General features: G+C 52.6%; 1 protein-coding gene across 1 annotated transcript; it reads right to left on the minus strand.

The window, feature by feature from the left end:
- Positions 1–7,648: 7,648 nt before the first annotated feature.
- Positions 7,649–14,375, minus strand: PITX1 (paired like homeodomain 1). The gene is made up of 3 exons (XM_051631147.1): positions 13,919–14,375; positions 10,823–11,028; positions 7,649–8,233 (listed from the first exon to the last, which is right to left on the minus strand). The coding sequence occupies exons 1-3, from the start codon at positions 14,079–14,081 to the stop codon at positions 7,694–7,696; spliced, it is 909 nt and encodes a 302-aa protein (XP_051487107.1). The 5' UTR covers positions 14,082–14,375; the 3' UTR covers positions 7,649–7,693.
- Between the last annotated feature and the right edge of the window lie 2,888 nt (positions 14,376–17,263).

Below are 17,263 nucleotides of genomic sequence, written 5' to 3' on the forward strand. Positions count from 1 at the left end.
TCCTAAATGCTGAATAAACCAAATCTCTAACCGTAAACCAATCTCAACCCAGCCAAACCCTGACACCAAGTCTAAGCCTTAACCCTAACTCTAACTTGACTTAATGGCATTCATTGGCTATAGGGAGGTAAGAGGGTTGGCTAAATGAGTGTGTATAAAGTAGGGATGAACAAATTAATTATGTCTGTGTAGAACAGTAATGCCAGAGAGCTTGGAGTGTGCAAGCAAAGAAGAAATTCAGAGTTAACATCTCAGATCCAAGATCAGGCAGATGAGGTTATATAGACCAGAGTGATACAGGCAACCGGTGGTTAAGTGACACATCCAGGTGGGCTGGAGGTAGAGAGGTGTTTGTATGGGACAGGGAGGGAAGGAGTGAAGGAGGAGGAAATGTCAGGCAGGAGAATACACCCAGAGCAGGAGAGCCGTGGGATGAAAAGGTATGTAAGTTGTCAGAACTTGTTGAAATGTGTGGAGAGGGCAGGTAACGGGGTGGGTTCAGGTCAGGAAAGCGGGCAGGACTGTCAATTGGCAGTTTCTGCCTTTTTTTCAAGTTCTGACCCCTGCAAATGTCAGCAGTGGAGGTGCCAGCCCCTACCTGGTGAGGTTTAGCTCATGGACCGCAGGTGAGCGCTGCGTAGGGCTCTCCCTGAAGTCCTGGAGATGAGATGGGGGCCAGCAAGGGGTGCACTCCCACCTCCCTGGCGTGGGGCAGTGTAGCCAGGGCAGGAGTGCTGGGCAGATGGGCCAGGCAGGGGGCACAGGCAGCGGGGAAGGGGCTGTAGGCTGGTGTGCTCAGAGGTAAAACACGCAAAGCCACTTAAAGCACGAGGATGAGCTTTCAGGGGACAGGATCCAGCTCTTTTTGCTGCCACACCAGGCAGAGGGATTGCACAGGTCCTGTGCTGAACCCAGTCCAGTGCCACCCTGTCAGTCCATGGGACTGCAGAGGTGGGGCAGCAGAGGGACCAAGACCCCTCTGAGCAGGCTCTGTGAGCACAGGTGAGAGATGCAAGCACTGACCCTGCCAGAAACAATGAGCTTCCCTCCAGCTCCAGAGGTCTCATGGTACTTTTTGTTCTTCTCACTGCAGGGAACCAGCTGGTGACATGGACAGAGCCCCGTGCTGGATGTCCCAGCCCTGGACACCCACCTTGGAGGGGATGCTCCCAAAAGCTGCTGGGAGGGGAGGCTGCTGTCCAAGTTAGCCAGTTCCTGGGGAGGGGCAGAGCAGGCTGGTCCCCAGCCTTCCCACCTGCTTTGCCAGGTTTGCTTTCAAAGGCTCAAAAACTGCCTCTGTAAATGTTTAAAGAGCAGGGTCTTGCTTTGTGAGAGCACACAATTAAATTTAGGACCTGACTTCAGACACAGACTTGTGAAAACACGACTCTCCAAAACCCTGCCTTCTTGATGCTTAACTTGATGCTTAACATTAAACAACTTTAAGTTGCTGACTTCACTGGAGTGGGAGCAGCTCTGTGGTTCTCCGGGGGGCACAGCCCCACAACCCCCCAGCCAGTGGCAAGTCTCCAGCTGGCCTCTGTGGGACCAGGGCTTCACCTCGTGCCCAGAAGCATTTTGCTGGGTAGTTTCCTTGTGTGCTTAAGTACTTTCCTGAATTAGCTCTCAAATGAATGAACCCTCCTTTTAGATTTTCTGGGAAAAAGCAAAGAAGGAAGTGGAGGGAGAATGGGAATTTCTGAGGGTGCCCAAGTGCCAAGAGCCAACGTTTGGAAGGGATTTGAATTCTCACAGTTTCACCCAGGCAGTTAGAGGAGCCTTGGAAGGAGCCAGAGCAGATAGACACAGGTAGCGAGTGCTTTTAAAGATCCCACTATGCATTTAGCTGTGTCTTCAGACATCTAAATCCCTCTAAAAGTCTCACTCTTCGTGTCTAAATCCCAGGTGCCTAACTCACTTCTAGGAAAATCTCACACCAGGACTGATTCACTGAATCTTTTTTTTTCTTTTTTTTTCTTTTTCTTTCTTTCTTTTTTTTTTCTTTCTTTTTTTTTTTTTTTTTTTTAAAACGTGGTCCTCACTCACATAGGGCTTCTGAAAATCCCACTGCTAATCTCCTGTACCCAGGCATGTATCACTTTGAAGCCTGTAAAATAAATTGCTCTGCGCTCCTGGGGAACAAGCAGCTACTTTGTCCTGCTCGCACTAAGTCGGATTTTTGCTTCTTGCATATTAGCACATCGATTTTTTTTTTAAATTTTGATTTTTATTTTGGTTTTTTGGAGGGAAGCTCTGAAGCTGCTTTGCCAGAATTAGCAGTCAGGATGGGGTGCTTGTTTTACACGTTATCCTGGGCAGGCAGCGGGCGCTGCCGTGGGTTGCAGGGCTGCATCTCGGCAGAGGTGTCGGGAGGAGCTGGCTCTGGGCTCCTCATTTACATCGGTGGGGTTCCCCTCTGGGCACAAAACCTTCGCTCAGCTCCACTGATCTCCTGGGAAGATTTGCGAGCAAATTTGCTCTTCTCTAGCAGAGGCTGAACGATGTTATCTGGCTTTTTTTGCAAGAAATCACTTGGGTGAAGAAGGGAAAAACAAAATAATAATAAAAAATACATATGTTCTTTCGTTTCCCTTATTTCCTATGGGAATTTTTATTTCTTGGGAAGTTGGTGTTTGTTTTGTTTTTTTTTGCTAAATAGAAATTTTCTGCATGTGCTTTCTTCATTAAAGAAATCGGGGCTGGGGATAAACTATTTATTTATTTATTTTTTTCCTCTGTTAAAAATAATAAACGCATCAAAATCATGCTGCAAAAGAAAAGGCTGGCTGCCACTGGGACATTTTTTGATAGAAAATCTGCCTGCAGCCCTACTGCTTAATCAGTTTGGAGCAGAGGGCAGCCTGTAGCTTGCTAATAAGAGCAGCTTTCCCAAGCAGTTCACACAATGGTGAGCTGCAGAGGAGGCTTGTTGTATAGCTGTGGATTTTATTTTGCAGCTCTGTTAATTAAAACATACTTTACTTTCAAGGTTTTTACCGTTTTCCATGAGGCCGAGCAGAAACCTGTTTTGGTGGATAGATGAAAGAAGGGATCCAAAGTATTTTTAGAAAGTAACAACGATATTTGATGGGCAAACTCTTGGCAGAAACAACGTGCAGTTTCTTATTTTTGTTTGTTCTCAGGCTTTGTATACAGGCTGGCTTATGAGTTTGAATATCTTGGCTGTTTTGATATTATCCAACTGAATTTTCACATACAAGCTGCCAGACTGGAACAGAAACGTTGTCACATATTCTCTTTTAATTGGTAAAGCAATTTTTGCTTCTACGAGGCTAAACTAGAACAATAAGGCCTGAAACTGTGCCATTCGAGTTAATGACAAAACCTTCATAGTTTTCACATAAAGCCTGTATTTTTATTATCCCAGTTCAGCGACTTTTGCTGCGAGTTTGCAGGAAAATGTTAAGGGCATTTCTAAGTGTTATTTTTATTATACAAAACCCCATTAAATTCAGGACTGAAGCATCCCATTAACTTAAAGAGGACTTTGCATCGTTTGCTGAGTTCCAGGCCACAGATAAAGAAAAGTATGCAATTTGGAGTTAAACTGACCACAGCTTTTTATTAGAAGACATTTAATCTCGAGCGAACAGCTCAGTCTGAGGCACAAGGTCTTTGTGAACTTCATCTAGGCTAGTGCATCTGGAGCCTTCACCAGGCAGGAACTTCTGGGTTGGTCACTTGGGACCTCTCAGGACCACGTAGCGTTCCCAAGCAAACCCCCGGCCCAGGTAGGTATGCAAAGTGCTCCCCAGGCAGCTTTGCCTTGGAAGTGCTAATAGGTAAGCCAGCACACCCAGAACAAATGGAAAAGTTGATTCAGCTCTTTCTCTGGCTCCAAATGCCTGGAGAAAGGCAAGGCTAAAATCCGTGAGCAGGGTCTCACCAGACTGGAGCCTCTTTAGGTGGAAGCCGTGCAGCTCCGGGAATCCCTGCTTGAGCTTCACATGCTGGAAACCACTTGGAGGAATGTGGAAAGCGAGGGACGGAAAACCATCGCCTCTGGTGTGCGGGAACAGCCACCAGCCAGGCACTGGCACGGGGAGTACAGAGACCAAAGTGAGAAGAAGGGTGGGGAGAGCCATTTTATATGTGAGACCCCCCTTTGGGGGCTTAGGAACCACTAAAGACATCCCCCTTCAGCTGCCCCCGTTGTGGCCACACTCCTGGGTGCCTTTAAGGGCATATTCCTAAGGAAGCTGATCTTGGGCAAGGTGCTCCCAAACCGTGCTTCACGCACACCAACCCCCCAAATAATTCAAGCTCTAACCATCGTGGGGGAGACCTAAAGGGCTGTCGGGGGGCTGAGCATCCTTAAAAGTGCAGGGGGAAGGTGGAGAAGCTGCTTTCTGCTCAGCGTCTCCTTGGAATTTTTCCTTTCCCTGAGCCATAAATGTGTCAAGATGCCCAAATTTCGCCCAGCAGCAGCGGATCAGCTTTCCCTGGGACAGTGGCAGGGCGGGGGGACACCGGCGATGAAAGCTGTGTCCCTGGTCCCCAGATGAGTTTCGCAAGGGGGGGTTCAGGGCTCCAACAACAACTGAAACCTGCGGCGGGGTTTGGCTGAACGTGAGCCCCGCGGTCACTGCTGTGAGTCAGGACGAACAGTGCTACCTCCAGGAACAGGAGAAAACGAACACCGAAAATCCAGGCTAAAATAACATCTGAGGGCTTGCAGATCCCCCCAACCCGCCCTCCCGGATGGAAACTGAGGGGTGTAGCGGGGGGGGGGGGGGAACCAGGCGTTTTCCCGCTCTGCCGCAGGCTCCCGCAGCTATAATAAATTATAAAGTAGCCTGGGAGACTCAGCTCCTCTGTGCTGAGCCCCCGGGTTGGTGCAAAGCCACCGAGCAGCCCCCCAGCCTTGGGAGCTCCATGGACACGCGTGTGTCCCCCCCCCCCCCGTTGCCAGCAAAGGGCTCCCGCGGCTCCGCGGGGCTGCAAAGCTGGAGGAGGGTAACGGGACACATCCGCGGCCGCGTAAATAGCGCGGAGACAAGCCGGGCAATGGGTTTGGAGGCCGTGCAGGGGGGGGGGCTGCCGGCGGGTCCGGCCTCGCCCCAAAGAATGAATCGTTTCGTTAGCTGAATGGTAGCGTTTTCCCCCCAAATATTCATGGTAACTATAGTAATAATGGAATAGTGGTGGAATCAGAGGCTTCTGTGCTTGCGACGGCTTGAGGAAAAAAAGAACTCAATCGAATAATCTTTAACGTTCGGGATATCGGAGAATTTGGAGGAGCAAGAGGAAAACGCACCTTAGGAAAGCAGGGAAAACGGTTCCGCGGGAAGGAGCCAGGGCTGCGGTACGCCGGGGTGTGTGGGGGGCTCATCGGGCTGCCAGTGACTCTTTTGGGGGGCAAAAAACCCAGCCCGGGGGCTCGAAGCGTTTTTATTTAGTGGGAGCAAAAATCCAGGAGCTGCCTCCGCAAACCCACCGGCGACCAAAGCAGCAGCGGGGACGAGTCTGCTGCAAAACTCAGAGGTGGAGGAGGAAATGGGGGGTGGGTTCCACTTTGGGGGCTGCCCTCGGGATGGCGGGGAGAGGGGGCACCTGGGGCCGGCACCCCAGGGGGGACGCGGAGCGACGGCGCAATTCGCGGGGGTGGGGAAAAGCGGGGGGGGGGGGGGGGTCCCTCCCCAAAATGGCACTGCCGGACGGGGAGGGGTGAAAGCTGCTTTTCTTCTTTAGTCACTCTCTTAAAACACAAGCAGAAAAGAACATTAAAGGCATTTCTAGATTTCGTTTCGGTTTAGAGAAATTTTTTTTGTCTTTTTTTTTTTATTATTATTATCATTATCATTATTATTCCCATGCTCTTAATTTCGAAAAAAAAAATTTAAATCACAAAACATAACTTATAAAACAATATATATACTGCATCCTTATCCACAACAGCATAACTGAAACATCCAGCGTAACGTTTACCACAGGTGTGAAATACACTGGGAAAGAAGTACCGTGTGCATTTTATATTATGTTTCTTTGTCATCTACAGGTAATAAGTATCGACAAAAATAAGCAACAAATATGCCTGCAATTAAACTTCATATGCGTTTTGTATGCGTATTAATAAAAAAAAATCATATTTATCGTTCCCTTCCCCCCCCTCCCCCATTTTTTTTTTTTTTTTCCAACAAGCACTTGTTAAAGTATCTACATTTACATAATAACACCTTAAGATAATAACACCTTCAGATCGGGTTTTGTTTTTGCTTTTTTTTGGGGGTGTGTGTGTGTGTCTTTTTGGTTCCTTGTTTTTCCTTCACGGTTAGAAAATCAAGGAACACTTTTCAGCTTTGCTAAGCAACCTTCCCGGACTCCGAGGTTTGCCCTTTTCTTTCGCAGAGATGCAGTATCTGGATTTATTTCATGAAAGACCATATTTTGTCTTTGAAAATTATTATTTTTTTTGGTAATAGGCGCTTTAAAAAGGGGGTTGGTGTTTTTTTGTTTGTTTGTTTTTTATTTTTTTTATTTTTTTTTTTGGGGGGGGGGTTTAAAGAGAAAAAGCAAAACCAACAACCCCCTGCATTTAAATAAAGGTGAATGATAATTTCATTATCAGGATAAGACTTCGGATGGGGAAAATGCTGAGCAGTTTTCGGATCGCTGGAGGGTTTCTGTGCTCTCTCCCGAGCGGGGATACTGCAGTCTTTTGGAAAGGATGAAGAGGTAGGAACCTTGAGCTGCTTAGTGTCAGGAATGACTGGATTATAGCTTCCAACTAAAGAAAAAACATCAAGAATCATGCATTTTTAAAACAGTTTATTCAACGGCCAAGGACAATGATCCGGCACAATGCAACGGTAGATATAAATATAACCTTTATATAAGTGGTTGACCCTTGTCATTATTATTTTTAATAGTTTCATACCTAATATTTTAACCATTTCCCCCGCAGATTCTACTCTGCGAATTATATTTTTTTTTTTGTCTTCCCTTCTTCCCTTTTATTTTTTTCTTTTATTTTTAATTTTTTTTTTTTTTCCGAGTGTGATTCTGTTTCTCAGTCGTAAACATTAACCAAACTCTTCCCGTGCGACAAGCGGCCAAGAACCGTCCCACCAGCTCTCACCACCGAGGCGTCCCCCCCCTCCCCTCGCCGCCCTCCCCCTCGGGGAAGCGGCCTCCTTACCGACTCCTGTGCAAGTTCAAGTAAACACGTACAACCCGCATAATCCAGAGAAAAAAAAAAAAAAAAAAAAAAAAAGAAGAAGAAGAAAAAAAATTGCAACTCATCCATGTACCGGATTTCGGTGTCTCTTGCAAAAGTTTTCTGGTCCGTTTACGGTTTTTTGGTGGCTTGTTTTTAATTATTATTATTATTATTTAAAGCGCTGTTTCGTTCGTTGCATCGTTGCTTTGTGTTATTATTATTTTTTTCTAGACAGTCGAAGTCCGCGGAGCTTTTGGGTTTGTTTTTTGGTTGGTTGGGCTGGGTTTTGTGGTGTTTTCTTTTTTTTTTTCTTTTTTTTTTTTTTTTTCTTTTCCCCTCTCTCACTTGCTCGGGTTTAGCTTTTTAATCACCGGGTTTGAATGTTATTTTATTATTTAATTATATTCCCCTCCCCCCCCCCCCCCCCCCCCCCCCCTTTTCCCTTAAACGTCGCTGTGCTTCTGCTTTGCTTTGTCGGCGGTGCTTTGTCGGAGGTGGTTTGTGTCAAGTCCGTCAACTGTTGTACTGACAGGCGTTTAGACTGGAGCCGGGGCTTTGCAAACTGCTGTAGCCGAAACTGGAGTGCTGCTTTGATTTCAGTCTGAGGCTGGCTAAGCTGGAGTTGCAAGTGTCCCGGTAGACGCTGTAAGGCGAACCCGGTGGCCCGTAGGGACAGGCCGGCGAGGACATGGCCGAGTTGAGCGAGGAACCGCTGATGTTGTTGATGTTGTTGAGGCCGGAGTTGGCCATGCCCGGCACGGCCGAGTGGCCCATACTGGAGGGCATGTTCATGGAGGAGATGCTGCTGGGAGCCGAGAACATGGACTGCGAGGAGAGGGGACTCATGGAGTTGAAGAAGGTGAAGCTCTTGGTGGAAAGAGGCGCCGGGGTGAGGCTTTTGGTGGCCCAGTTGTTGTAGGGGTAGCCCGCGTACATGTCGTCGTAGGGCTGCATCAGCCCGCTGAACTGCGGCACGTAGCCGTTCTTGCACAGGTCCATCTGCTGGTTCCGCTCCCGCTTTCTCCACTTGGCTCGGCGGTTCTTGAACCACACCTGGGGGGGGGGGGAAGAAGAAAAAGGGAGGGACGGGGACACCCCGACACGGCACGGTGAGTGCGGGGCCAAAGCCACCGGGGCGCACGGAGCGCAGATGCGCGCAGGGGAGCGCGGGCAGCCGACGGCACCGGAATGCGAAGGGAAAGGGGGACCGACCGATGACCCCCACCTCCGCGGCCCCCGCACCGCCTCTTGCCGCAGCCCCCTGCCCCGGGAGTTCCGCTCCGCGGGGTGCCTGCGCGCACATCTGCGCGCATCCCTCCCTAGGCAACGGGATGTGCTAGAGGGGATGCGCGCAGCCGCCTCTCCGCGAAGGAGGGCTGCGCGGGTGTCCGCGCAACGGCCTCGGCTGCGTCCCCCCGGACCCCTCCTGCCGCCCCTCTCCCCGGAGCAAGCCAAGGGGCCAGCTCGCCCCGGCCCCGCCGCCTTTCCCAGCGCTAATGCCGTGTAATAAAAGTCCCCTGTTAGAGATCATAAAACAGGGGATCGGATTAGTATGTTTAGGTTTAAAAAAAAATAAAATAAAAAGAAAAAATCAATCCTTGCATCGCCCTTGGATAGATGCAGCTTCTGTCTTTATATCTAACGAGAATTTACAGCCCCGTCTAGGGAACGGAGAAGCGGGGGCCGCTCCTGGTGTTTGATGCAAAAACCTGATCCAGGCTCTCTCCTATTTTATTTTAAAATTATATAATTTTTAATTTTTTTTTTTTTTGGCCCTCGGAAAGCGTTTGAGGCCCCGCGATGGAAGCCGGGCAGCCCCAGAATTCTTTTTCCAGGTTAAAACCCAGCATCGTCCGGTCTCCCGGCTGCTCCCGGCCTGCGGGCCCCTCCTGCTGCATCCCCCCCCTTTCCTCCTCGGCTTCCTCCATCTCCCCCCGGGCTCCCTGCGGACACCGCGCTGTTCCCTGCGCCCGGCCCCGCGGAGGTTGCGCTCTCTCCGCACACCCGCCGGAGCCAGGATGTGGGGAGCAGGACTTCGGGCCTCCCCTCTAGGACCAAAAAAATATCTTAATTATTATTAGCCATCGATCTGAAGGATGGAAACTTCGGGGCGGGTGGTGGGTATGGATGGCGGCGTCTATTTTAAAAAATAACAATAATTAAAATAATCCCGTATAAATAGGAAACGAAAGCCAACATGTTCAAAACCTGTAATATACTCCTCGGAAGGTGCTTCCAGACAGGAATTTCCTGAAAATGAGGGTAATAGTTTTAATTATGGCTCTTAGACATTTTAAAGGAAGGCCCTCATAGCAAATTAAGGTTAGATTTGCAATCTGCAATCTCAGAACATCAAACCAAAACATCTCCACAGAGAGGGAGAACGAAATTATGTTAATGGCAACTCATATATTAGTTTTATTTGCTTCCTGAAATACTTCGCCAATATTAATGCAGTTTAGACTCCGCTCAGGCTTTGTTTTGTTTTAAACTCAATTAAGACAATGCTTTCAGATGCATTTCCCCCATTGCAGCTGGGTGTTTATTCTTGAAAGGTTTAAAGCAGAATCTCTGTAATCCGATTTGGTCACTGGCGGTTTGATTGCCAAGAAAAAAGAAAAGAAAAGAAAAGAAAAAAAAGTAGGCTTTTGGGGATGGCGAAACTTCTCTCCACCGTTCCCGTTTTCTCCCGGGTTTCTTCCCTAAACCCGCGGTAGGCTGGGCTGGGACGCGCGGCCAGTGTCGAAATCGCGGAGGAAAATATCCCAGGGGGCGGGAGGAATTGCAAAAGGGAACCTGGAGAAACCGTGACAGCCCCGGGCACGGCGGACAGAAAGTCTCGGGATCGATAGAGCCCCAGCCGCTCCGCTCCGGTGGTTCATTGCCAGGATATTTCACCCGTAAATCTCTCTAAGGAACTGCCGAGGCTATATATACACTTATTTATTTATTTCGATGGTGGCATCGGCTCCCAGGCGCCTTCGCCGTACACGTATGTGTCTACAAGCCCTTATTGACTTTGGAGCCATCGCTCCCCAGCCTTGTCCTTCGCTTTGCCCCTCGGTGGCCTCTGCAAACAGCCGCGGAAGATGCGCGGCCGGGAGGGGCTGGAACCGAGATCCCGCACCGAGGGGACTGGGAGGGGATCGCGGAGAGCCCCGAGGAGCGGGCATCGAGCAGCGGTTTGTTGGGAGGTGATCGTTATTACTGGGATTTTTGGGAATAACCAGAACCAGTGCAAGGGGAAGGGCCGCTGGAGCTCTACTCTAGCTCCGCGACGGGTTTAGGCCAGTCTAGGGGGGGATTTTCCCTCCACAACCGTGTCCTTCCCAAGCCTGGGCCTCCCCGTGCCCCCTGCCCTGCTCGTACCCAACTTTTCGGGCCCGTCCTCAAGCGCGGGCCCGACGGTCACAGCCCTCTCCGGACAGCATCTCTCCGCAGCCGGGAGCTGAATTTCTCCTCTCCATCCTGGATCCCAACACTAATCATTAAAATAAAGCCCGCAGCAGCCGAGCGCTGCTCTCAAACCGCCTCAGCGGCTCCCAAAACGGGCATTATTCGCAAAAAAATTACAACAAACCAAACCCGCATCGGAGCCCGGAGCAGAGCCCTGCATCCCCGCGGGCTGAGCACCCCTCTTACCCGGACTCGGGGCTCGGTGAGGTTGGTCCAGACGGCGATCTCCTCCCTCATGCTCATGTCCGGGTAGCGGTTCCGCTGGAAAGTGGCCTCCAGCTCCTGCAGCTGCTGGCTGGTGAAGTGCGTTCGCTGCCGCCGCTGCTTCTTCTTCTTCGCTGGGTCGTCGGCGGCCCCGTCCTCGTTTTTCTGCTCGCCGCTGCGCTCCTTTTCTGCGGTGGGGATTTGATTTCGTTGGGGTTTTTTGTTTGTTTCGTGGGTTTTTTGGGGGAGCGATTATTATTTAATTTTTTTTTTTTTGGCTCACGCTCTTGTGTTTAGTTTGTTTGTTTTTTTTTCCCCCCAAACAGAAATACAAGCACACAATTGCAGCCAAGACACCCCCCCCTCCCAGGCCTGCCCGCCCGTCAGAGGGACACTTACGGGGGTCCTACCGGGTCCTGCACCCACCGAACCCCCCGCAGACAAACCTGGCTCTCTGGGGAGAGCCCAGGACACCCAGGGAGGCAGCGGGACCCCCAGGGAGCTCCGGCTCCAAACGGGCCCGAGAGGGGAGAGCAGCGGAGGCGGGATCGGGTTCCTCCAGCATCAGCCGCTCTGCCTTCCCACGGCACCTTTTCACTCCCTCCAACCTGAGGAGCGATCTTTGCTCCATTGTCTTTGTTGTGCTCGGCCGCGACAGCAAACTTTGGAAGGGCAGGGTGTAAAACCCAGCAGCAAATCACTGCAAAAGGCACCCTCTCTCTTCGCCTCTACACTCTCCCACTCATTTATTTTTACTTTTTTTTTTCTTTTGCCCCTTTTAGGATTTTAGTGTTTATTTTAACCTGAGGCTGAGGGAACCCTTTGCAAAAATCATATCGAAAGAAGCAAAAAGGCGGGGGGCGGGGGGGGAAGGAGCGTTTTCGCGGTTGGGGTTTGCGCGGATTGGAAGCAGGAATCCAGTCCCATCCCCGCCACAGCGGGAGGACAAACCCCCGCTCGCCTTTCGTAACGGGCTGTCTGGCTTTTCCAACCCAGGTTTCAGCTGGATTTGACCCGCTTAAAGCGCTCGGAAAGGGACTCAAAGGCCTGAACGAAATGTGCTCCCGGGCCCCGGCAGGAAGGGGGAAAGGTGCGGCCATCCCCGGCCCCCTGGTCCTGCTGCTGCCTCAAGGAAACTTAAGGGGACTTTTCCCTTTTAGACTGTTCTGGGGTTGTTTTATTTGTAGATTTTGGTGTTTTGTTCCCCCCCTCAATTTCAGAGGGTTTTATCCCGGCTGCGATGGGCCCGACGGTATTTCTACTGCTCCAACTTCTGCAAGGTAAGCGGGAGTCTAAAAATAATCGCCGGCTGCATCCAAAGCCCGAGAGGATTCGTCCTTGCAAAGTCACCCCTGAATCGCTCCTCTCCTGGACACCCTCCACAGCCAAAGAGGGGCGAGCGGGCTCCCAAGGTTTGTCGGAAACCCCAAAAGTGGTCGATTATAGCCCGGTTGGCCTCTCGCTGCTGTAAGTGGTTTGCAGAGCAAACAAGGCCTCTGCAGCACAGACCCCATCGCCACCGATTCCGCCCCCCCCCCGGCTCCTGGACTGGCTGAGCCGCAGGGCCCAGCGGTGGCGAGGAAACAGAAACCAAAATAATCCTCGCAAAGACAAATCCTCTGGCTTTCGGCTGGGAAAAGCCCGGAGAAACTGGGCCGAGAGGGAGCCGGGGGAGGGGGTGATAGGAAGGCGGTGGGATCCGTCCCAACCGCCCCTCGCCCTGTCTCGGGTTTAACCCTGCCACGATTTCGTTTAAAATTCGGCCTCTGTGCAAGGCTGTGACACAATTTCAAATCATGCTGCACATGAGCTTTCGCGGGCGTTTGTAAATTGATATATATTTTTCATTTAAAAAAATAACAAATGAATGTGAAAGGTATTTTGCAGCTTCTCGTAGGAGAAAAACAGGCAGGTCCTCGGCCCTCCTCCAGCACCGAGGGGTCACACACAGGGGTAGGGCAAAATGGAGCAAATCTCCCTCTCTAATCTCAAATAATCCCCTCTAATCTCGGAGTCCCTTCCAGACGCCGGTCCCTAACTTTGTTTGCGAATCAGGCTGGGAGGCACAACTCAAACCCTGTTTATCACCGGGTGCCACTTCGGGACCGACTCTTGCCGCAGCCACTCTCTAGCTTATAGGACCTGATAAAACTCCGCAGAACAGCATCAGCTATTTCAAAATTACAATTAATTAAGAGACAAACTCCCCCCTGAAAAGGCTCTCGGTGGAGAAGGGGTATCTCGCTCCTTCCTGCAGCTTTTGTTTCCTTCTCCTAGCTTCTCTCGTCGTTCTAGAAATGTTGCTACTTTAATTAAATACAAACTGGGAAACCACAGTTTTCCCTGCAGCCCTCGCACATGGTGGTCAGGGCGCGGGGACCCTTTCCAGCTGGGAAAAGCGAGAAACCTCTCCGCGGCCGCGCACACCCCCTCCGCGGAGGCCTGCGCTGTCTGCGCCCGGCCCCACGCCGCCTCTCCTGCCTCGCGGGGCTTTTCTTTCTTTTTTAAACATCTTTTTTTTTTTTTCTTTTTTTTTTTTTTTCCCCCTCCCTCCCGTCCTTTGACAGAGAGATCATTTTTCCGTCTCTGCACCACCCGAGCTGGAAAATAAACCCGGGCAAAAGCTGACATTATTTCAGAAACATCCGGCAAAACCGCACTCCCCGAAGAGCCCCCCTTTTCCCTTCGAGCTCATCAATTAATAATTGTGTTTTTTATAAAGAGAAGAAAAAAAAAAAAAGAAGAAAAAGGAAAAAAAAAGGAGCAGCTCCTGGGTTGGGGCAGGGGAGCCGCGGCTGCCTTCTCGCTGGGCTGTCAGCGCCGGTAACGGCGGCAGCTCCGAGAGGGCCCCTGCCCCCCTCTCCGGTTCTCGGATGGAACCGCCGGGATCACCGGCAGCTCTTGTCCCCCTGTGTCCCAACTCTCATCCCCTCTGGTCGTGCGTGGGGTGCGGGCAAAGCACCCACCGACCGCCCCGCGAAAGGAAGGACCGGTGGGGAGGGGGAGGCGGCGCGGGGGGAACGGGCCGGGACCGCGGGGTCTGGGGGGGGGGGAGGAGGGAGGAGGTGGGGGGGTTACCTGGCACCTCCGTGTCGGAGGATTCACTGGCTGAGTTCTCGATCGGGTCTCTGGGTTCCGAGGATCTTTGCAAATGGAAGCTGGAAGCCATGTCATGAGAGGGTTGGGGTCTCAAGCTCTCGGGCAGTCTCTCCAAATTCATTCCACCTTTAAAGGAATCCATGGCAGGGGCGCCGGGCTGCCTGGGGGAGTTTGCAGGTGTTTATTCCACACAGAAAGGAACAAGGAGCTGTTTGGATTTGTTGTTTGGGGGTTGCTTTTTCTTTTTGGCTTTTTTTTTTTTTTTTAAGGACAAAAAAAAAACCCTCAACAAAAAAAGAAAAACAAAAGCAAATCCACTTATTACTAACAGTGTTATTTTAAGGGTGTCGGAAGAAGAGGTCTGGGCAGTGCCTGGAGGCCGGTTGTCTCTGCTCGGGGAGAGGCACGGCAGTCCGGCCGCATAGGCAGGGAGGTGGTAAAGATCCCTTATAGAGAAACGCGAGTTGCGAGTTGGACAGTTTAAAGCTAAAGAGATTAAAGTGACCTGCCCTAGAACAAATGCCTGTAGTTAAACGGGGCTCCTCCCCCTGAAGGTTAAAACCTCCCCGTCGCCAATGCATCACTCCATCTAGTGCTCGCCCAGCCCGGCCGACGCGGGCGGACCTGCCTCCGCGCTCCCCTCCGAGGTGCGCGCCTTGCGCGGCCGCGGCCAGGCCCGCGGAATCCCGGCGGGCCCCTGCCCGGCCCCCGCCGCGTCTCCTCCGAGGGTGCCCCCCTCCTCCTCCCTCCCGTCCCCTAAACTCGGCGAGGTATTAAAAATATTTCAGAAACGAATGGAGAGGTGGAAAATCACTCCCAGCCGCGCGGGGGGAAGCTCGGGACCCCCTGCCCGCCCCCAGCACACCCCGCCAGCCCGCCCCGCGCAGCCGCGTCCTGCCAGTCGGCAGCGCGCAGTTTGCGTCCCCGCGCAACGCGGCATCTCCGCGGGCATCACCGCACCGAACCCGGCTGGGCCTCCGGACCTGCGGAACCTTCGCCCCCAACGCCCTGCTATGGACGCGCATCCTGCGCACCTCTCAGCATCCCTGCGCGGGGCTGCGCGACCCTTCAGGGCGCGAAGTGACCCCACTGCGAGTTTCGGTCCCACGGGGAACACGTTCCTCCGAGCTGGGGGGGGGGAATTTGTTTTGGGAACGGCCTCCTGGGGGTTGTGTCTGCTCTGTTTTTATCACTTTTAAACTTTTTTTTTATTTATAAAAAAAGGGGTTTATTTATAACCGAGCGGCTGGGACACTACCCGGGGGGACCGGAGCCCGGGGACCAGTGGCAGCGCGAACGCTCCCATCACATCATCTTTCAGCACACGATTAATTACAAATAATTTTCTTCCCGCAGCCGAACTCGGGGTGACCCTGCGGAGGGGTGACCCTGCGGGACTGCCAGCTCACGGGAGGGGGCGGGAGACCACCCCCCTCCCGCAGCAGACACCAGCACGTCCTGTCCCGGTGCGGCGAGTCCTCGCAGGCCGGGACACGGCCTAGAGTCTTCCTGGATAACACCTCTGTGTTGGGGGGGGCGTGGAAAAACCCACGGGAAACCCTCAACCTCGGGAGGCGGGTGGGAACTGGGGGTACCTGCGGGGCAGGCTCGTTGCACCGGGAAGGGGGAGAGGGAAAGGGGGAGAAGAACCCTGGCTGTAACTCTGCCCGGGGAAAGGACCTTCTCTCCTCTTTATTTTCTCGGCTCGCTTTAACTGATCCATCCTGACACTCTATTTTGCTTTCAAATCAAGTAAAGATGTGGGAGAGAACTTTTGAACTGGTATATGGAAAAGTGGAGGGAAGCAATGTTCCAGCCGCCCAAGTTTTTTTTTTTCCTACACCGCCGGGGTGATGCAGCCGGGCCCGCCCCGGGCCCCCCCCCCGGCAGTGCCCCCATGGGCCCAGCCCTCCCTTCTACCCCCCGCCCCCCCTGGGCCCGGGGACACCGGGTGGGGACAGCCCACAGCTCCCAGTCCCAACCCTCTGGTCTCTAGAGCCTTTAGCAGTTATGGGGATGTACAGGTGGGTGCTGTCAGGGCCAGGTCTCCCTAGCTCTCTCTCTCTTTTTATTTATTTTTTTAATTTTTTTTTTTTTTGAGTGGTATATCTGATGTCCGTCTGTCTGTCCGCCTCTCCCGGCTGAATTCCGCTTAGGAGTCTGCAAAAGACGGGGAATTTGAGGCAGTCGAGGCGAAACAGGCGATCTCGGGGCTGCTAAAGATGGACGTGGTTTAAAACGCAAATATTTACCAGGGCCTCTGGGCTTCGAGGGGCTCAGCTGATGCAGGAGCCCACGGCACGGGAAGGATGGAGACCTCCAGGGAGGGAAGAGAGAGGCAGGGGTGGCCTTTCCCCCGAGGAGGAGCAGAGTGACCGCACTGCAAACGCGCACTGTGCCTGAGACCCTTCACAGACCCTTTCCCCCCCTTTATTTCCGAGAGAGAGAGAGAGGCGACAGCCCCGGGCAGGTCTCCGGGGGCTCCCCCGCTCTCAGAAGGAGGGGATGGAGCCCGGCGGGCCGGGCTGGAGGGGGGAGCCTGCCAACAGCTCCGGCTATTTTAAACCTCCTGCTGCAGCAGCCTCAAAACGGGAGGAGAGGGTTTTTTTTTCAGTTTTTTTTTTTTTTTTTTTTTTAATGCGCCCAATTTACATTCTGTTCCGCTCTATAAAATCCGTTTTTAAAAAATTCATTCTAGGCTCAGTTCCTCCAGGCCGGGCTCGGGGAACAGCTCAGCTCCGGGCACTGGGGTGATTTCGCCGAGGGGCGGGGGGCGCAATAAGGCCGGGTCCGGCTGCTTCCCAGGGCCAGGGCACCCCCGGCTCCTTCCGGGAGGTCCCAAGGGCAAACACCCCTCGATACCGGCGTTAAATTGAGAATAACGGGTCGGCCCTTGCCGCTCCCGGCCCTCGTGGGGTGGAGCGAAGCCCGCCAACCCCCTCTTCCCCCCGCGTGTCCGCACCTGGGCCGTGGGGGGTTCAGGCTCTGGGCGCACACCTGTGAATGGGGCAGCATCTCAGCCGGGCGGATATAAGTGTATATATGTGTGTGTGTGTGTGTGTGTGTGTGTGTCCTGACTTGTGTCCCCAAAGCTCCGTGCTTTGGGGAGCGGACGCACTCCTATCGCACGGAACCAAATCGGCCCGATCCTTCCCGTTGCTGGTCGCGACAACACGTGTCGCGACAACAGAGCGCACCCGCAGGGCGGTCGCCCCCGATTTGCCCTTTCTCCTCTCGTCCCCGCCAGGCCCGCTCCGTTTCGGGGTGCTGAGGACACCTTTCCTCCGGCAACCCCCTCCAGCAGACGCTGCGTCACGGGTCCAC

Source organism: Apus apus, chromosome 13, assembly GCF_020740795.1.
Source record: "Apus apus isolate bApuApu2 chromosome 13, bApuApu2.pri.cur, whole genome shotgun sequence".
In the NCBI taxonomy this organism is placed as follows: domain Eukaryota; kingdom Metazoa; phylum Chordata; class Aves; order Apodiformes; family Apodidae; genus Apus; species Apus apus.